The following is a 22225-nucleotide window of genomic DNA, read 5'->3' on the forward strand; positions in this document are numbered from 1 at the left end:
ACGGCTTTTCTCCTGTTTTGTACATCTTTTCGTCCGTATATTTACCGGTACCGCACAACGACACGAGTCTTTCTCACGACCGTGTTTTGCGTACGTGGTAAAGTTTATTTTCCCTCCCAACAAGGGTTGGTTTTTATGCTTTGTTTAACTTTCGAAAGCAAACATATGCAATCGAACAGTTAATTGAGTGGACGCAAAAGACGCAAGTCCTATTCAAGCAGGTTGGAAGAAATGCAGACGCCAATGGTAACGTATATTAACGAGCGGCGGTGGCGATTTCAGCGATTCGTGTAATAAAACTTGTTTCTTGTCGCCAAACGTCCTGCCCGGTTATCGATGTGTTTCAATTCACACGTAAATCGTCACGTGGCAATAATGTTAACCGTCGCACGCCGAAGCAGAGTTGTTTCGTGATTGGATAGCATAGTAAGGTAGCAGGATACTGTTCGGTTGCTAGGAAGGTGTTTTGAACATTTTTCTACCCCGCTGAGAGTTCTCGAGTGCCCTTAACGTGCCCACCCCAGAGGGGTAAATCTAAACATGATGCGTAAAGCATAATTTGACGTTACTCAAAATCATTTCTCGTGCGGTCGTTTGACTTTAAGGGGATTTGGACTTTAGGTCAACACCACCGGAAGGACCTTTGAACGAGGGCCAGCAAACAGCGTGCCAGACATTTCCATTATCTGAAAATCATCCGGCTGGAACCAATGCGCGTACCGTGCCATTTCTGTGGTTGCGTTCGACCGTTGGTGATCACGATCGCCGCTGCTAGCACGCACCTGAAGTAGGAGAAATCAGATGCACGGTACGGATAATGGGTGCACCAGTGTGTGCGAGGGTGTCCTGTGTGTCTACATCCGGTGGAAAAAATTAAAGACAGCACGCGCCGCTGTACTGACTTCCTGTTGGAGCGAGGGTTATGCACCGTGATGACGACAACTGACCTTATCTGTCATCGTTTGATTTATTCTGACCATCACAGCTAAAAACCGGACATAAATTGGAAGGTGTTTTTAGCTGGTTAAGCAAACTGAACCACAAGAGATGTCCTTTGAGCGGAATATAGTGGAGTTAAATTGTGATTCTCTTTTTATTCTTCAGTTTGTGGTTTTATGACGCCTAAGAGCCATTTGGTCGCTGTAGTTTGCAGGTTGCCTGCTTTCTATGGACGTTAAACTACCAGTGCAGTATGATCCACCGCAGCTGAAAGAAGGGTGCATACACAATACACACCTGTCGGAATCCGTGATCCGTTGCGATGCGGAATTCATTACTGAAAAAAACCGTTACTGAAAGAGCCCAGCGATTATGTTCAAGCTGAAATGTTTGCCAAGATCACCAAATGTGCCAATAAGTTCAACAATAATTTAACAACTTTAACCCAAAAAAAAAATGTGTTTGAAACATTTTAACCGAAATATAAAGAAATATTTTTGAAATATGAATTAAAACCACACACTGATCGTAGACCCCAATTTTCATAGTCTCCAAGACACCATATGGCACATCAAGCAGTAAGTCTGCAATTCTCACATATTAAAACGCTTCCTTGCTTGGATGTCGTTTTGTCCTTCTTTCCGCTCTATGCAGACTGTAGATAGCATTTGAAAGGCTCTCAACGGTAGAGTGCGCTACGTGGGAAAACTATTTTCCAGTAAGTCACCGATGACGATCACGTAGCTTGATAAGTAACGCTAGGGAGCAAACCTTCAAGGCGAAGAAACCGACGACACCATCTGACGCTTACGGTTAAAAGGGGCGCCTTGATGGAACGAAGGTACTGTCGCAGGTATTCTCCCTTCTTCGCTAAGGAAGGTTGAGTCCCATCTGTTGGCCATGTTGCGTAGGTGAATATTTCTCAACACAATTAATGTTGGAGGTGCAATATGGTCTTATGAATGAACTTCAAATGGAGCAATATCCTTTCATGGATGAGCAGCGTGGGAATCTTCATTATTTATGCAACGTTTTGCCGAAACTTATCATGTTCTTACTTTATTGTAATGAAAATTCTAAATTTTCCAAACATGTTTTTAGGTTTATATTCATCACTTAAATTCGATCTAGAATGCATGATGATGCCACTTTCCATGATAAACTGCAAAAGAGATACCTTAAATTTGAATATTGAATGCACAGCTCTATACTTTTAATCGACCAATTTAATTGTCTCTCCGTCAATGCTGAGGATCATCCAAGGGAAAATCGAAACAATTGCAATGAAAAGCTAGGTCAATTTGACCCGTTCCGTTACGGAAACAATTACTTTCATATGGAAATTCGATTGAATTGACGTTCCGTTGATAGGGACCGCCACTGGAAAGGCACAGGTGGGCAAACGCGACCATGGTTTTAAGGTCCTGGAAGCAAAGCACCATAGCACGGTGGTGGACGGTTGCGTTACGCTACAAACCGTCCTGTGCTATTATCCTTTATCATCATATCGTGCGACACGTTATGATTGTACGAGCGGAATGGTTACATTTTTCGTTTCACTTTCCACGCCAGAGCAAGATCGAGAGGTCCTTTGAGCGACCAACCAAAACAACTCGCACAGAGGGGGGGTTGGGTTGTGGTCCTTCTCATCCAAGCATGTCCTAATATGCGAGACTGTGTGTGTGTGTGAGTTTCCGTGGGTGTACTCTACACGAAGCTTCCTTTTGTTCGTTGTCTCTTCCCGGAGCACCCATCCGAAGCGCACCCAGTTGGGGAGACAGAGAGTGATGTGGACATTTTAGGGGTTCTCCCTCGTAACGTGACTTATGAGTAGCGCGCGATACGATTGACTGCGTTCCAGGACCTTTGCAGGGGTGGTTGGAGATGTGGTTCGTGGTTTATGCCTTCACTCGTGTGTGAGTGTATTGTGGCATGTGTGTTGGACCTGGGGGAAAGGATTTTACGATGGAGGAGGAAGGAGCACTGACACGCCAGCGGAGACGACTAGGACGAGAACTTGCTCTGATGCGACGTTGATTCCGGACAGTCCAGCAATTGGGTTTCAGGTGAAGACGTGTTCGGATGTTCCTCCACAGTTCCGGAGATCCTCGTGAGAGTTAGTGCCATCGGAAGCGTAAAGTGTCTTCTCGGGACATCTTCAAGGATTACGTGTACCAGTGTGTGACGTAAGAGTTTAGTGAAAGTTTAATGTGAGTATTACTGCATAACTTATGCAGAAATGGTTTAACCCCCCAAACAACAATAGAATCGTGAACTTGAAGTTGCCTTAAACGTGACCCAAAACGTGATGTGACGCTCATTTGTTTTCATTAGGCAGCAACATCAGCTAGAGTTTGCATTTGCACACTTTCAGCACATTATCAGCTCCGCACACTGTCAAGGATGTGTCAAGTTTTTTTTTTGTTGAAGTACTGATGGAAATAAGCAAAAAAAAAACAATTAGTGCTTCTAAAATATCGATCAGACGATGTTTGGCAAAGGATGACTCCGGGTCTGGAAATCTTCAGCGTTGGGCAGCAGCGACCGTCGTTTCGCGTCGGCGTCCGTTTCGTATTCGAATGATTGATTACAAGGCACCCGACCTGACCCCTGGGTTTGAGCCGACGAGAGGCGATCTTTGTTTTTTGGATGTCGATTTCGTTGCTGCTCTCCTGCTCCTTCTTTAGCCATCTTCGGACGAGTTGAAACGTTTGCTCAACCTGTGCCTGAGCATGATGATGACCTCGGCGTAGACATCATTTTGTCCGTTGCTTGCTCCTCCGAAAATTCCGGTGTGGAATGTGTGGCATAGATTAGTTTTGCCTTTTTGGAGGCCATGCAACCGGGGAGGGTTTGTGTAGTAATGTAGTGGTCCAATCCTTGGCAAGACCGGGGAGACAAAGCAGTCCGGTACCGTTAGCGTTGGGGTGTAGGATGCTGCCGCTTCTGTCGCTGTGTGATCTCACTCTGTGGGGCAGGGTTTTCGGAATGGAACTTGACCGGTGCTTCGGCTCACCTCAGGTCGATCTCTTTCTCACTGAGCTCACATAACCTCCGCACGATCACGAGTCGGGTAGGTGGGAGAGGCGAAAAAAGTGATTGATGCGATTCAGTCACCGGTTTGTATCAACAAAACTACTGCTTTTTTTGCTGTTCGGTGGACACTGTGCGGTAGAAAAAGAATGCCCACGAGATCGATCGCGCGTACATCGAGACTATTGCTACAGCTTGCTGCTTACTTCACCTGGCCAGTCCACCGGATTGGGGAGTGGCCCGGTAACGGGTGTATATCATTGCTTCACATACCGCCGGTTGATCGATTATCTGTCTAGCGATCTTTTGGCCTCCCGAAACTAGCTTCCATCGCGCGCGCGCGCGCACGTCCGAATAGATTCGGGCTCCATTGTTGGCCGTTTGGTGTGTCGAGACGGGCGCTTCTTTTTATTTTCGCATCCAGTACGTAGCAAATTACAGTGCATGAATGGGAGGTAGCTCTTTCACCTACGAACGATAACCACCACCTGATACAGAAGGCCAGCACACCTTGGGAAGCGTCCGTTTTCGGCAGTTGGACATTTATCATTACTGCACGCAGATATGTTGCAATTGTATCGTCACCGTCGTTGAAGTTTAATTGTTCCGTTCAGGTCGCTGCGGTGTACAATAGAATCCTTTCACCCTCTGTCATCCCCAATCGCTATGCTAATGAAGTTTCGTATTGTTCTTGCCCTTTTTTTGTTGCCTATCCCTTCAGGCGGTTCCCAGCACAGCGACAACTACGAGGACGAGTACAATACGTCGAACGATCTTGACTCTAGTCACAACAAGGAGCAGCACCATCACAACAGTAGCAGCAGCAACAGCAGCGGCAGAAGTAGCAACGGCAGCAGTACCCGTGCGAACGGACACCATCCCGGGGACGACAGTGGCAACGGAAGTGGCGAACCGCACCAGCACCATCACCATACGGACGTGAAGGAGGAGGACGAGGACGAGCACGGTATCGACGCGCGGTGTGTCGTCTGTGATCGGCAGTGTCACGATATTGATCAGTGAGTAGCAGAGTATGGGCACACACAATTTATTATGATTTTTTCCAATTTCCTTCCCATTCGAAGTTTACTTTCGTTTTGCGGCTCTGGGAGGTCTACCACTACTACTAAACGGGCGGTCTATTTACCTGGTGGGCGTACCACACTGTGACCGGCTGCCTAATGATCGTCGATGCCGACCGGCAACCGGTCCGCTGTGGTACTGCGGCGGGTACTTGAATCCAAATCGAATTATTCACCGCGTCCCCCGTGTAGGAGAAGATCGATCGAAGCCAGAAGCAAATATTTGTCGGTGGGAAATCAATTTTCCTACTCCCACCATGCTTCGGGGGCGCGTCATTTGCTGCTTATAAAAGCGAGAACTGACCCCTTCCACGAGCGCGTGTGTGAGTAGTGTTTTAGCAAGTAATTAATCTTCAACCCCGAGTGTCATTTTATTTGTCTTTTGCTATGTTCCTTCTGCTTCTTGATGGAAAAAAAACAGCGCTAGAAAAAAAAACCCTCACATTGACCGATTCGTGAATAGTTCAACAGATACCGTTTGCTAAGGGTCATCAGATTTCAGACCGTATGTATGGGCCGCATTCGTATTGAGAATGCATTATGCTCCAGCGCACCAACCAAAACCATGCCCGTCCACATGACGGGAGATGCCTTGCTAGTGCCGGCGGGGCTTGAAATAATAAATTTGCGTCCACCTACGACTCAATTTGTTTGCTGTCTTCGGGTGAGCTTGAAACAATGCTCCAATGCATGTGGCATGCGCCCAGCCAAAGACCCAGCCAAAACCGTTCGTCACCGTTTGATGGCGCTGTAAGCCACACGAGATCGGTTGTTGTGCTTGCCCTGCTTGGTGGTTTTACCGTACATAAATCGTCTACAAATGAAATGATATATACCGAGATACATAAAATTATTGCCACGGTGCAGGTGAAACGCAATCCCTAGCCCGTGCGCATGGAAGGTGGTTTGGGCTGATGTGTGGAATTCTTATTACGTACTACTTTTTTCAAGGAAACATATCTTCCCGACAAACACACGCCCGAATGCGCTGCAGCAATTGCAATTGCCAGAGCACGATTGGGGCAGGAATGGCAAAGACGTTACATTTGGCCGTTTGGCGCCATCGCCAGCATGCGAAGGTGGCAGAGAAGAAAAAACCGTTTTATGAACGCGCATAATAAACCAGCGAGCTAAACGACGTTCCCCACGTGCCAAAACTCCCGGCACACACCAAGAAGCCGATCGTCATCGTCCGCATTTGGTGTGTGGAATTTAATTTACGATTCCATCTCCCTACGCACTCTCCTGGGGCTCTGTGTGTACACGGTGATTCTGGCGCTTTCCGACCAGTACTGCATGGGGATTTAAGGAGATCGATTATCTCGCGGAATGCGGAACGATACTCTAGCGGCAAAGTCGCGAAGCTTTTGCCATCGGGCACAGTGTGAGCAGTGAGCGAAAACGAAAGTTTTGAGGTGGATTTTTTTTTGCTTCTTCGGCTGTGCGTGCCTATTGCTGTATGTCCGCGTTGTGTCACCTGGATGATGGACATTGCTGCGGGTGGTTGCGGATGCCTTGGCTAGAAGTAATTTCTTCATGCCCATGGTCGACGTTTAATCAGTGCTATTAGCTCTAAATGGATTAAATTCATTCGTCCAAAGTGGTGGGTGGTTCTTGCTGGTACAGCGATAGAAGTTATTTTAAGTTGACGCCTGTATGGCGGCGGTAAAGTTCAGACAACTGCAAGGAAATAAGTCCTCCGGGGTTCGTTTGATATGGGGAAGTTATCGTAGAAGACACCATGAAACTACTTGTGGAATTTCCAGCCATCAAGTGAAACAGTTGATATTGGACATCTCTCGAAGGAGGTACCAGGGTTTTTGGACAACTTACTAAACTGCTTCAAATTATGGAATGCAACTCGAAGGCGTTGAAAACTCGCTCATTCGTCTCCAAAACTTTCTCACCCGAACCAGTTTGATTGTGACAAGATCCGTCCGCCACATGAGCCACTTCACCAAACAAGTGTCTCCACGGTGTCATCTGTCATGATCTGCGGACATGATCCAGTTGTTTGCCCCGTTTGGGGTTGTGTTTCACCCGAAAACTGGTCGCGAATGTTTTTCCCCCTGCCGCAGCGCAGTGGACGCGCTGCACGTGAAGCAAATTGAAATATGTTTGTGTGAAAATTTTTATGTCAACCACACGGGCAAGGTGATGTTTACATGTGCAAACTGTCCGGTGCACTGTCAACGAAGGTAGTGCTTAGGAGACGCACCTCTGCGGGATGTAGGCGGGAAGTTGGAGCGTAGTTTGTCGGACGAGGAGCCACTGCTGCTCAGTGCAGCACAAAATAAAAGGGGTGAAGGTAATAATTTATTTGGTTTGTAACAGATTCACGACACGCAATAATAAGTGACTGATTTGGTGTATGAATAATTGACCCAAGGCGTCCTAGTATACGGGCAAGTGCTTCCGTTTCGAAGGACCTTTTATGATGGTGTGTTTGGTTGGAGGCGGAACTCGGCACTGTTTTGAGGCATGACGCATGGTGGAACTTGTGCACAGTAGTCATGTACAGTAGGTGTTGATGGGCCCAAGCGTGTTTGGAAGTGTGTCCTGAGCGCGTCCGATGAACGCTCCGTTTTGGCTCGGGTGTACCATCGCGTTGCCGTTGGTGTATTTCGATGACAACAATGATGAAACGATTGAGTTATTAATATTGCATCAGTAGCATTACTTTGCTGGGATTGCATTTTAATTACTGATTTGCTTTTAGCGTCATACTCCCTACTTGTGGGTAATTTGAGTACCTTTTGAAGATACTGAGATATCTTAGAGGATTCTAATTGAAGGTAGGAAAGTATTCATTCTACTCTCAATATGCTCTCAATCAAGCATCCAAATAATCCATTTCCCTCCCGTATAAAGCCGTACCTCAAGAAGAATTGAGAAAGTGACAGTGAAATATGTCTTCATTTGTCCGTGTCAGGGTGCTGCCGCCTCATCGACGCCTCCCTATCCAACGGTCAAAGACGCCACCGCATGTTTACAGCTTCGTGATCGATTGTCCGAACGCCGCGACCCGCAAACGGAAGTGACCGAAATGAATCGAAGAAATCAATCAACGCTCGTTCTGCTGGCTGCTGGTGGTGCTGGCGCTATTTCTGTTTTTTGCAGTAGACCAAACCAGCAGCCAAACGCAAGACACGCTGGTAATTACGAACATGTCACTTTCGATCTCGATCACCGCCAGCTGTATGTGGAGGTAGTAAACACCTGGTTGTCTACATTGAAGAAGGAGGGTCAGTTGGGTGTCTTTTTGTTGTGGTTGTAGCAGAGCAGCCTCACGCGCACGCAGAGCTAACCTTTAGACGCAGGTTTCGATCGAAGACGGTTACTCGGTCAGGGCGGTTCAGGGGGTCGTCCATCGCTAATTACAATCAAGCTTTCCCCTCTCTGTCGGCTCTTCCTCACGACAATTCCCCGGGTGGGTCCGCTTCTGCTAGTTTCCGCTTGACCGTGCTTATCGACACCCGATCGGCCGGTGCCGGTTGTATAGAGAGTAACCGGGTGAGGCTCTGTTCTATGTGTACATGTTGAACATTATTATTACGATGATGATGATTTTCGATTCGAGGATCGTGCACGCTCCTGCTGGGAGTGTGATGTTTGGTTGTGGTTTTGGGGTCCGTCCTGTGATCGTGCGGCCACGCGCGCACGCGATTACTTTCCACCGAACGCACCTCGAAGCGTTGCACGAGCACGAGCCGTTGTCTTGGCGGGCGCCTGTCATCGGTCAGTGGAAGAACCTACCGTTTGCCTTACCAACTGCCTTATCTAGGCTACTTTATCTCCCTCCCGGGGTGGACTACTTTTCCGCAGCGAGGGGCATGAAGCGCCTGGCGTTTTTTGATTAAAAATGTGTCGATCGGTTTGAGCTTCGGCTGCGTCAGATTTGAGTTGCAGGCGAGCCGTCCGTCTCGCTGGCGAAGCGGTAGTGCGCAATTATAACGCAACTCAAACCCTCTGGGTAACGCTGTCCAGAGGGTGATTGGTTCGTCTCTTTGTGGTGATCACTAGTCGATCTGTCGTCGACCACAGTCGGTCAAAAAGTCTTCCTCGTTTTCCTTGCACGGTTGTTTAATGAAGGCAACCCAAGACCTAGATGCCATGCCACCCGTATCCATTGAGCGAGATCTCGATCTGCACCGGATGTGCATTGGCTAAAGGCCACCTCTTTGCTGGGGTCACCATTGTTTAGAATTGTTGTACGATAGATTTTGTTACGTCCGGGTAGAGGGAACGTACGTTTGCCGAACGTTTGTGCAACCTTCGCGCCTGTCGCCGTGTCGTCAAGATGCCGTGGCCGCGGTTTTCGTGCAAATTATTCACGCCTCTAATTGTTCGCACTGGTTTGGTGTGTGTGTTGGGAAGGTTTGTGCGCACCACACCCACACACCCATCTCGAAAGATCCTCGTGCACGTGGGGCGTGCACCGTGTGGAGGACTACCGGCACGCGAGCCCAGGTGCTGGCCCCCCCAAACGGTGACATTCAATGTGTGATATCCAGAAGGATACCTACCGAGGGCGCCGGGGTCGTACCAGACGACGCGCCAATCGTCGGCCCCATATGCTTGGTCGTGATGAGTTATGTGACATTTTCATTAAACGACGCTCGGTTACTCTGGACCGACGGGTTGTTGCACGCGGTTCGTCTTCTAGCGTTGCTGGCAAAGATGGGGAGAGTTCATTGTAGATGTGTCCACACGCGCGTGTAGGTGGTATTTGGTTGGTTGTTACTGCAGCGGGATCTTGTCTATGCCCTCCAACAGCGCGATCGCATCGCCTATGTCGCGTGTTTTGCGATCGTACGCGATCATAACTTTTTTGTGCGACACAATAATGTGTGCGGTGCGGTACATGAAGTGTTTCTTTTCCTGCTTGCATTGAACTTATTCATCCAAACAAATTATGTTTGGCCGCCGAAGAATGCTGCTTTTTATGACACATGTCGTTGGATATGCAATGTTTTATGGTGGGAGAATGTCTGGGAGGTAAAATTGTGGTTACATCAAGAAGGTTACAGTGAAGTGAGTAGAAATAATGTAAGTATGATTAAAATAATTAAATGGCTCAATTCAAGAGCTTAACTGAAATTGTAGATGATAATGAAGAATTGCTAAATATTGCAGAGATAAGATATTTTCGTATAAATCGCGCCAATAGTACAAACCTTGAGCTATTCTCAAATCTTCTCAAACGTCGTCTAAATCTTGCACGGATTCGGAACAAAAGCTGCCTTGTTCTGCTTTGACAGCGATAAGATCAACATGTTTAGCGCTTTTCGGAGAAGAAAAGGTAAAAAAAACTTACTCCCTGGAACAACAACCGGATGACAGTGGTGACAGTGTCATTGACATGCGACATCAGAGACAGAAGGAGGACGAATTGAGTTTCCTGTTTTCGCGCCCTCCGAAAGCAGATCATCGAACTTCATGGGAACGAACCTTTTGGACGCCTGTATGTTTGGAGTGTTGAGTGGCTTTTGTGGTTTCTTTTTAGTTGTGTTGTTCTGTTGAGCATAAGGAAGAGTTCCATGTCCAAGAGCTAAAGGTTCCTAGACGAAAAGCCTTGTTAGGGATGTCTTTTTTTGTTGTTGGTTTGATCTGCTGGATTTGCTAGTTCCACCTTGTGAGGAGTGTACGATCACGGAGCTCGATCACCTCCCGGGTTAGTATACCACCACCTCTGGAGTTTGGTGTACAGCTATTGCGGAGGCGTAGTAACACATAGGCAAAGTTTTGCGAACGTCAGAAAAATTCACCATGCCGATCAATCATCCCCCCCAAGTTGCGGTAGATACAACGGAAGAATTGGCGATGCAAAGGGTGGCAAGGGTTTTGGTGGGGTACTTGGCAGATCGCGCTGATCTTGTTCTTCATTTCCGTCCAGGCCACCATTGGCCACCAGGCGAACGGCGTAGATTTCTAATCTGTAAGCTACGGTCTGACGGGCTCGGACCGTGTCGGTCATGTCCCGACGTTTCGGTCTACATCGGGAGGTAGCTCTTGCCCTGCCACAGTCTATCACTTTCACCTTCGAAATATTGCCGCAGAAACGTCGGAGAGGATGCTAGTGGGCGATACGGGTACAGTTGTCGTGTAGGGATCTTAAACTCACAATCTCCCGCAGACGCGAACGCGATCGTAAGGTTAACGTGTTTGTTTTTTTTTTGCTTTCGCAAAGAAGATTGCCGAGCGCGATCGATTAAGATTTGTGCGGCTTGATCGATTTCCTTTCGCTTTTAACGGGGGAGGGCCGGAAGGTGAACAACTTCCACCACAGGATACCGGACATGAGGATGGTTGTTATCTTGGGCAATAAATACATACCATGTAGGAGGAAACACCAGCGAGCTCTGGGTGCTCTGTAACATCCTTTTAGATTTATAGTGCTAAAAGTATTTAGATCCTTGATTTTAAAACGTGCACCCTTTTGTGGACTTTTGCTGGGGCACAGTTCTCATGTTTAAAATATTCATGCTGCATGTTGAGGTCAGTTAAGGGGGAGTGATAAACATCATCACCCATCACGTAGCTCCATCACAAACACAAGCCTTCCAACACGTCCAACGATAATCGTCTAACTGTGGTCAAATCACCCTTTCAATCAACAATGCGCCCCGGATGATGGTGATATTGCGGCTTCCCCACTGCTGGCCCACAACATGCGCACACTAAAAGCACCTGCCGTGTGAACATTGAATCGTGGTAATCCTTTTTAATGATGGGAACCAGCACAGTACGTGTCCGTGTTCGTGTTCCATCCTGCCGCCGTATGTCATCCACTCGACTTTAGTACATTGTGACATGTTTGCCGATGTCTCTGCCAACAAACAGTGCATGGGATAGTATCAGTCAAATTAAAATGCTCTTCGCTGGGTTCAATTTTTGTCACTTGTTGTTTCAGTGGGCGAAACACCAAAAAGCACAAGGTGAATCACAAACATAAAACTCACTATTCCCCAAACCGTTTGCAATGGTCGAAAGGAGGGATGTTGTTGTGCTGATGAGGTACCACCGCAATTACGGTAACCTCGTTCAGTGAATAATTAACCACTCGCTCCATCCTGCGCCGCACGTTGAGTAATGAAGGCGAAGGGATGGAAAAGGTGAAATGGAATTGATTTGGACGCGCCTCGGAAGGTGTTGGATCGTAGAGGATGGTCAGATAATTGTGGCCGGGTGTGCCGGGGGCACCGTTCCTCGATGAACATTCAATTTCGGGTGATTTGTTCTTCCGGTGAAGGACCTTTTGGGAGTTTTTGGTTTTCGGGAGGCACCGAGAGAGACAGGGCAGTGAAGAAGGCACAACTAATGTTGATGTTATGAAATTTACATATTGTGCCGCTGTTTTGGGACGATGGACACCGCAGAACGTTGATGGTGTACGCAAATCAGGAACCGTTCGGGAGGGCTTCCCGGTTGGTTTCGGTGTGCCGTGGCAGTGTGGTTGGCATTTGGTTTGGAAATCCACCCACCCGAAAGCGAACTCCCTAGGCTCTAGGTGGGCTCTCTTTGCAGCGAGGACAAAAAGGCTTACATCCCCCTCGGTGGGTGGACGGACACAATAGTGTGCCGAACATAACGCGTTCAAATTTGTTTGAATGTTCCATGTACCGCCTCTCTTATGTAGTGTTCTTTTTTCTCTACTCCCTTCTTTGTTTTTGATTTCTCCGCTTGTCATGCCGATGATGATGATGATGATGATGATGAGACTGAGAAATCGTGCACTGGATTATTCATGAATGGTTGAAGGCTTTACCATTGGACGGATAGCGTACATCGGGTGTTCTAGGCATATTGAAGCATAAGCAACCCGGCGGTACTGGTCCGCGTTGATTCTGGCGCACAGGGTAATGGTGATTTATGCTGCCGCTTTGCCATTATTCCATCCACCCACACTGGCGGTGGCACTGTCCCGGCAGGAGTTCTCGGCTTGTCGGCTTGAATATTCATAATCACACTCAACCACACGTCCCCTTTTTGCCAGGCCAGTGTCGTTCAGGTTTTGACTAATTTTTGATTTCGTAACGATCTGCAATTCGTTGTTGTCGGGTGGCGCGGGCCTTTGATTGAGCATAAGCGAATCGGTACTGATATTAATGTTATTTCCCTTGTTCCTTCCCTTTCTTTTCTACCAACAGGCTCGACGATCATCTCGTGATCTCGCACCATTATCCAAAGGACGCCTACAGGTGTGAGCTTTGTCCGAGGGCATACAGCTACAGACCATCGTTGCTGCGACATCGAGCGATCGTACACGGTGAATTGAGGCGCTTTCCGTGCGAAAACTGTCCCAAAGTAAGTAACGCTTGTACTAAAAACCGTGGATTTGATTTTTGACTAGCACTGTTTGGTGTTGAGATTGCGCATGAAGGTAACTGAATGAAGTCCTTGATGATGTCCTTCCTTTCACTCTAACGCATCCTTACTGCTGACTGGTCCCCTGGTCTCTATCTCTATCTCACTTTCGTCCCCCCCCCCAAAAAAAAAAGAAAAACTTCCAAAAAAAAAGGTGTTTTAGATCGTGTTGCTGTGGTAGAGTTTCGTTTAAAATGCGATTGTGTACATTATTTTTCTTCTAGAACGAAGATACCGATGTGAGCACAGCCACCCCCAACACTTCCTCATCGAGCGAACTATTCAGTTACCTTCTGCAAGCTCATGATAATAGGGTAAGCAATCCAAATCACTCGCTCAATTGTTTCTCTGTACAACCTGCCCGGCCTTGGTGGAGTTGTGCCATTTTCGATCTCTGATGCCCATCCTTCTGGGGGTGATCTGGAGTGTCACAATAAGCAAAAATATGTATCTGCCAACGGAGAGCTCTGAGAGTGCCCTAGTTATGGGGAATGCAATTCCCCAACCAAACCAAAAAAAAAAAAACAAGCACAAACGATAAGCGCGGGTTAAATAATCGATATTGCAGAATCGAAAGCATAACCCTCCAGACGGTCCAAATCGCACCGAAGTCATCCTCCAAAGTTGGCAGTCTCTGTTGGCCGCACGGTAATCAATGCGCTTGAGCAAACAAAACCTTTGCCCTGGCGATGTTTTGTTTTGACTTCCCCCCTGTTTTCCCATTTCCTCCTAAAAAGCAATACTTCTACGGCGATCGGAATCGGAATCGAAATGCTCATGCACGCGCGTCCCCGGAGTGGATGGTTTGAAGCGAAACGATTATTATGGACCGAGGCTGCCCAGGAACGGCAGCCTGCCTATTTGTGAAAGATCGATCAAGCCTAGTCGAAAGGGGTCGTCGGCACTTGGGCACACTTCACCGCGGTAGGCGACGAGATTTCGTGCGCCGTGTTGATTTCTTTTCGGGTTTGCTCTGTTTGTGAGTGGGAGGGAAGGAGGGGGGGGGGAAAGGTAAGGGGGAATATCTCTCCCAGTCACACACACACATATACACACCCGGTTGTCGTTGTCGATCCAGTTGACGAAGATGGGGTAATCAATCATCGAAGCGCGAGCAGCAAATACACCCGCTCGAGGTCCGCATCGATTCGGTACCGTGGTTTTTTTTTTTTTGGAGAAAGACTTCGATTGAACTCGATAGATAAGCACTCGTGACCTGCGGCTCACTCACTAAGGGGCGGAATATTATGGCCGTTGTTTGCCGTCCGGCTTGGGCAACACAGCCGCGCAACCACCTTGCCCCGAGGATGTACAAGTGACGTGACGGAATTTGACAGTTGCCATGATCACGAGCCGGGGTGCGGATTATGCAACCGGTTCAGACTTATTAGCAAACAGTTCGGGTCTTCGCTCGCCGGGAGATGATGTTAGAGATGCTAGGTGGGTGTTTGTGAAACTTTATTCCGACCGAAGAGCTATTTTTGTTTTGGACAGAGCCTAGCAGTCCAGAACCCCACGGGACTTATCCTAGACCGAGGGGAGGGTCTCATTTATTATTATTAATGATTGCAACAAGTAGCATGCCAAGTCGTTCTGGGGTTGGGTTGTGTAAAATAGTGAAATAGACCTATTTCAAAATCGAAGCGCTGCTCCAGAACGGTAGTAGTTCTAGCGCTTTAATGTCCAATGCCACGGATTCCTGTGGTGAAGATGATGATAAAGGCTAGAAGGCTTGTAAACAAGATCACCGAGCAGCAATTTATTATTACTTCCCCTTTTTTGTGTGCTCCTCACCTAACGCTGGACATTGCCGAGGCAAACACGTATTTGCTATTGTTTCAGATGCTCACCTCGCTGGAAGAGGAGAGTCTTATCTTCCACTTTTATGTGTACGAATCAATAAAACTGGCGCATTAAGCTGGAAGAAGGAAAACACCGGTGTGTTTCACCAAACTGACCACCTACGGTGGCAGTATTTTGTATTGTCGTTCGGAAGGTCCTCTGTGAAGGAATCATGATTTGGAATAAAATTATGATTTTAATCCCCTCGTGCTTCGGCACAGCGGAGATCGATCGATCTCACCGGATCACCTGGGGCGGAGTGGATACAATTCCACTGAAACAATGCCTTACCGGAATATGAGCGGATAATGACTCGGTAGCAAATGCTGAATGTCCCACCGTAGTTACCGTGGTGGCCAAGTACCCGGAATGGTTTCCTCCCTCGGAAGGTTTATCTAAGCCTTCACCAATATGGATAATCGCGGTCATGCTTTCATTAGGCGGGATAGAGTGCTCTCACCTAAAACGGCAACTGAGAGTAGGCAACAACAAAAAATTGCAACGTCCCTGCTGGGCGAAGTTGAATTAAAATGCTTCCAGCACAGCAGTGCTAGTTTTGGAGATACGCGAAACCGATTCGCCCGCCGAACGATATTTACCTTCCCAAAGGGTCATCTCCTTCTAGGGTAGTGGTGTGCCGATAGTCCGCCCTGCACGTGGGGGTAGCTATTGGAGTTTCTGCTCTCCTCGTTATCGTTTCGCAAACTCCCAAACAGGAGCATTGAGGAGAAATGTATGCAAAGCGACAAAGAGATGCAAAAATGGTGCAACTGTTTGGGTTATGGGTTTACCACCGTGCTACAATTGTGTTATAGACGCAAGCGCAGATACTTCACCAGTTCCGGGTTTAGTGCGAGTGTGGAGTGGCTAGAAAAAGATAATCAACCACAAAAGTCGGCTTATTGGTTTGGTTTGTTGGCCAACTGATTTCTATTCGAATTAAAAACCCCATAATGATAATAGATGTGTCGATCACGTTTAACAAAGTCAATCTCCATAGTCAGTTCTTGTGATTGGTTACGTAATGGAGTCATCGTAATGGTTCCTCTTCCGCCTGCGAGCAAAAAAGCAACAAACAATCAGAGCACACCGAACGTATCTATCGATTGATTAAGATACAACGAAACACGCCGATATTGCGCCAACATTGCTTGCGGTCAGTTTTGGTTACGCCGGGTAGCCACTACGCGTGCACTCAAGCACAACACGGCATGGGCCTTTTCTCGCGGTACATACTCGACACCCGGCAAGATGTCACCGAGTGATCTACAACGGAACGGAAAGCGACAGTGGCGGCACAGTGGTACAGAAGCCCAAAAGCAGGCGCCGCTGGTTGCGACTTCTAGGATTTGATTGGATTGTTTAGTTTTCGCGGTTGCCAGTTACGTACGGTGACTGACGTGGAGTGCCTTTTTTTCTTGCCGTTTTGATCATGAATAGGAAAAACCCTCAACCAACCTGAAGTTGAAACCCAAAGACAAAAACACAGAAATACAGACTTGATGGGTTAGCACAAAAAAAAAACGACTCCATGTTGCATTGTATCCCTCGCCTTGCCACTTCTCACACCTGGTTCACCCTTTGCAAATGTCCACAATTCTTGGTTCGGTAACCGCAACGCATAAACTCACACACACACACACACACACACACACACACTGGTCGCTAAATAGACATTTCCAATCTAATCATTTTGATTTATTTCTATCGGTAGCGAGTGAAAAAGGTACGGCATTTCCCTCCCTGGAGCCGATACAGGCCGGACCGTAACGGTCGCTGGCAAATCTGTCAAAAGAGAACTGACCCGAGGAGCTACCGTGGGTTCGCCTTTCAGCGGAACGGTGGTGGGAGTGATCAAAAACCCACCCTCTAAATATGTGTCTCAACTACACAAAAATGCTACCGCTGGGGCCCGGCATGGGGTCCCGCTGCCGGGACTGCCGGGACTGCCAAATCTGACAGCTGATTTTGCTAATCACATTTATTCTTCGCCGCCTTGATTTGAAAGCAGCGTCGCACTGGTCACGCGGTTGTACTGCGGTGCGATTCAGTGATTTCAGCAACGCACGGTGAAGCCCTAAAGAGCCCATACGGCGTATATTCCTTTCTCCGTCTTTGTGCTGCTGTGAGGGTGTCCGATTATTGTGGCGATTCGTTCCGTTTTTGGGGAGGTATTAGGACGATGTGATTCGGCACGGTTGGTTTGGTCCAGGCGTCCAGGAAGGTGGTCGCGATCGCGATCGCACTACATTCTCCATTACACACGCACAGCAGGAATCATCGGTGAATTACGTCCACACTGTGGACTCTAAAGTTACTTAGAAAAACAGATTGAGATAGTTGGGAGTGGCGCTCGCTTAATGAAAGCTGAAGATGCCTTGCAATTATGACTATTGAAAACGAAAACCGCTAACCCATTTTGTAAAATAAGTCAAGGAAATTCAGTACGCTTTGCTAACCACTAAATGGTAACATGGCTTTGTGACACTATCATGCGTTGGGCTGGACAACTTCAGCCTTATGCAAGGTTACTTTCATTGATGCCATTTTAGTTACCCATAAGTTAGTAGTATCGAGGTGCATGGGAGTAGGAAGTTTAGACATTGTCTAGTTTCACCTTCCTTGTATCTCCTCCCTTGCTGATGTCCACACGGATACTTGTTTGGGGCGGGTGCACAAAAGCCCAACAAGATCACAATCGACAAAACCATCGTCACGAACTGTCAATCTTGATTAGAATGGTGAAGGAGATGGCGAACGTTGGGACGGGTGAGTTATAGGAAGCAAGAAGCAAAAAGGGCCATGATTGCGAGCTGCTCCAGGTGTTTCAACGTTACAAAAGGGACTTGATAACCATTACTTTCGAGGCATAAAGTGTATTAACAGAGAGCTGAAGGATTTTACCGGTAGCCGTGTGCGGGAGGGTACCCTTGGGACGCGTGTAATGAATAGATTGAGCTGTAGTGGAATTTCAATATTTATCTTTTAATTTAACACCCAACGGAAAAGGGAGTCTGGCGTTGGCTGGAAAATGAAGAAATGCTTGTCGTGCTCCAGTCATTCGCAAATTAATTTTAGTTCTTACCAAGAAAACTATTCTCGGCATCTATGTTTGATTGCATTAGCTCAACATGCTAATTCGTTTCCCTTTCTTCCCTTCTATTCGTGTGCAGGTTTTTACCGATCCGTCGAACTTACAGCGCCACATCCGGACACACCACGTGGGAGCCCGTAGTCACGCGTGTCCAGAGTGTGGTAAGACGTTTGCCACCTCGTCCGGTCTGAAACAGCACACGCACATCCACTCGTCGGTGAAGCCATTCCAGTGCGAGGTGTGCTTCAAGTCGTACACCCAGTTCTCAAACCTGTGCCGTCACCGGCGTATGCACGCAGACTGTCAGGTGCAGATCAAGTGTAACAAGTGTGGCGATAGCTTCAGTACCACCACGTCCCTCTCGAAGCATAAGCGTTTCTGTGACTCAACGGCCGTTACGCGAGCCTCGCTGCACTCCGGAGCCCATCCATCGCATCTGCGTCATCCGCACGATCCTTATCCACACGGGCGGCCCCATCCGGGAGCGGGTCAACAAGGTACCGCCGGTGGCACGGCAGGAGCATCCGCAGCGGCAGCCGGTACTGGGGCAGGACCACTTCACTCGCTACCACCCGGTATGGCAACTCCTCCGAATCCATTCCTTATGTTTCCCGGTGCACCGTTCTTTGCGCCGGGATTTCGGCCATATCCAGGCATGCCGGGAATTTTTCCACCGGCACCGGGACAGGTACCTCAGTTTCCGCTGTCCTTCTTCCCGAAGCCGGCGGCACCGGGACCTCTGCCCGAACCGGAACGCCGGACTCCATCGCCGTCGTCTCGGCATCTTGGGCTGCTCGAAAGTTACGGCCAGCAGAAGATTTCACCTCCGACCGGTGAGGAAGCAACAAACCATTTGAGACCGTCACCGGCACGTCCCATTCCGGTGAGCTTTAATTCAGCGGCGGCAGCAGTTGCGTTGCTTTCGGGATCTCCAGGGCCGTTGATGGGCAATCATAATCTTCCTGCGACGGAATCGGTTCAGGAGCGCAGCAACAACAACAATCACATCAAGGAAAATAACAATCATAACCACACGAACGGTACCAGTTCCTACGGTGGACAGACAACACAACAGCAGCAGCAGAGACGAACCTCCAGCCGTAGTAGTTCGCTAGCAGCAGCTACCACCGTGAAGGAAGAATTGCACCGCGAATCTTCCGATGCTGATGAAGGGGATGCGGGAGTATCCACGATTCGAGTGAAGAATTTTTCAACGAAGTCCAAGAATGCATCCGGAGAGACTAGCAAGTCACCCGCATTGTCAGACAATAGAAGTCAATCACATCGTAGAAGAAGCCGCACATTGGAAGATGGTGATACTTCAGAATCTGAGGAGTTCTCGTCTGAGGCGAAGAAGGTCCGTATTCTGAACGAACTATTTTCCCTTCACATTCTCCAGCAAATTGATAATAATGTTTGAATTTTCCGTATCTATAGGTAAAGAAAGAGGAAGACGCTTCTGGTTCCGCAGAGCAACCGTTGGATCTGAGTCTTTCGAAGAAGTTAAAAAACGACGAAGAGGACGACAGTGTTGAGGTAGAGGAGGATAAAGATGCATCGGAAGAGGTGGAAAATCGCAGCTGCAACCGAAGCCCTACACCGATCGAAGTGACCAGTCCTAGATCCACACCGACACCGTCAGTTCCAACGCCCAACTCTTCGGATGTGGCGCACCATGATATTTCCCTCAGAGCCCGCGGCCGGAACATAACCGGATCATCCCATTCTCCGAAAGCGGTATCCGCTTCCCCACTAGCGGATGCATTCCCTCTGCCAAGCCCCTCACCGTCGTTGTCACCGCGTCCCTCACCATCACCCTCTTCGCCCGGTGGCCTAACAGGGTCGGGGCCGCATCATCAACCCATCTCCTACCCAAGACCAATCTATCCGTTTCTTCTCGAGGCAATGTGTCACGGAGGGCCCGGTCCAATGGGTGGCTTTCAGCGTCCCGCCTTCAGCTTCTTAGACTCGCTGGAATCGAATCTGGATCTGCTCAAACGTAGCCGCCAGTACATGCCGTCGAAGGCATTCCACCAGACGGCCATGATGCCACCGGGTTTCGGTGTGGGAGCGGCAGGAAGACCGGGCGTTCCCGGTGGTCCTGGTGGACCGGTAGCACCCGGGAAGGTTAAGGATCGGTACTCGTGCAAATACTGTGGCAAAGTATTCCCGCGATCGGCCAACCTGACGCGGCATCTTCGTACCCATACGGGTGAACAGCCGTACAAGTGTCGGTACTGCGAGCGTTCCTTCAGCATCTCGAGCAACCTGCAGCGTCACGTACGCAATATCCACAACAAGGAGCGACCGTTCAAATGTCACCTGTGTGAGCGGTGCTTCGGCCAGCAGACGAACCTTGACCGCCATCTGAAGAAACACGATGCGGATGCGGCCGGGCTCGTGTTGGGTGACTCTCCCTCGTCGAATGAAGCAGAACGGGGGGAAGATGTCTTTTTCGACGAGATTCGTTCGTTTATGGGTAAGGTTACCTACTCGGGACCGGCGTCCTTATTGGCTGCTGGGACGCTTCCGGCTGCTGCCGAGGTGGAACCGGGCAAAGGTGACGGAGAAGATGGTGAGAGTAGTGCATCTGGCAGGAGGCGTTATGCGACACCGCTGGACGTAACCGGTGGGGACGATGATGAGGAAGAGGAGGAAGAAGATGAGGAGGAAGATGCAGCCAGCTGTGACGGTGAGAGTGATCTGATCAACATCGATTCGGATAAGGATACGATCAATAACAATGATACGATCGAGGTGTCTACATAGAGCCGGAAGTCGGATGATAAATCGCACAGCGCTTGTACATAAGCTGTAGGGAACGAGCATTCCGACTACAGAAGGAAACGTTCGGATATCATTAATGAGTGCATGGGATCGAACCAGACGGGGGCTTGTCGATTTCAATTGAAACTTAAGGTTATTAGTGGATCGAAGAATAATCAAACACTAGAATAAATGTCCTAGGCTAGGGATTTATCTGAAAGATATTGAAAGAATGTTCGATTCTTTCCGGTTCAATCTGAATTTCCTTGTGCGATAAGATGGATGCAAGGATGTTTTTATTGCTTAATACGACACATTTTTCAACCAAATAATAGCAAAAGCAAGACAACCCAAAATGATACACAAACAATACGCCAAACAAAGATTGGCGGTCACGGAAAGGCATGCTTAATGGTTACTGTACCGTTCACAATTTAAGCTTAATAAACTAAACTAGAACTAAAACACACACTCTAAGGTATTAGGATTTCGATTGTACGGTAGATAATGGTTGCAGCAGACAAAATTAACCAGCAAAGAGTAATTTATTTCCTCTCCTAAGTTACGAGCTTTTGTTTTTATCAGGAAATTTAATTAAATTAGTTAAGAATGGGAACAACAACAACATTAATCTGTGAAAAATTTAATAAACGATAACTAGTTAATCAAAAAAGGAGCTTTCGTTTCGTCTCGTTTGGCTTACAGGCGACAGGTTAAGGTTTAGTTCAAAATTAGAGCAATTATTGTTCATTCGGGCGAGAACTGTAAATTAGCATGAAGCGTAAAGGAATCCGCAACAATCCACAGGAGCAAAAAAGTAGTCCATAAGCAATGTAAGGCAAATTGTTAGTTAGTTTTAAATTCTTCTGTAATAAAGCTTAGTCACACGGATAATTTAAGGCTACACAAATCTTGATTGTTTTCATTCACCATCTCACTCGCTCGGTCTGCGTCAGCTCACAGTGCAGTAGCCACGCGTTTTATCGTGATGTTATAAAGCAAATTCACGAACTCACGAATAATAAGAGTACTCAAGCAAATAAAAGAGAAACGATCGAAAAGATTAAAACATTGCAAGTGGTATGTAAAAAGTAACATCAAA

At 47.9% G+C, this 22225-nt stretch overlaps 1 protein-coding gene across 1 annotated transcript in view; it reads left to right on the top strand.

The window, feature by feature from the left end:
* LOC128304840 (transcription factor hamlet) overlaps nt 1-21167 on the top strand; it is a 91719-nt gene extending 70552 nt beyond the window's left edge. Inside the window, exons 6-10 of the mRNA XM_053042080.1 lie at nt 4694-4991; nt 13205-13361; nt 13646-13735; nt 18437-19714; nt 19795-21167. Coding sequence (XP_052898040.1) covers nt 4694-4991; nt 13205-13361; nt 13646-13735; nt 18437-19714; nt 19795-21126 — 3155 coding nt within the window. The 3' untranslated portion in view covers nt 21127-21167. The remainder of the gene's footprint in view (nt 1-4693; nt 4992-13204; nt 13362-13645; nt 13736-18436; nt 19715-19794) is intronic.
* The last annotated feature ends 1058 nt before the right edge of the window (nt 21168-22225 follow it).

The sequence above is a fragment of the Anopheles moucheti genome, chromosome 3 (genome assembly GCF_943734755.1).
Source record: "Anopheles moucheti chromosome 3, idAnoMoucSN_F20_07, whole genome shotgun sequence".
Classification (NCBI taxonomy): domain Eukaryota; kingdom Metazoa; phylum Arthropoda; class Insecta; order Diptera; family Culicidae; genus Anopheles; species Anopheles moucheti.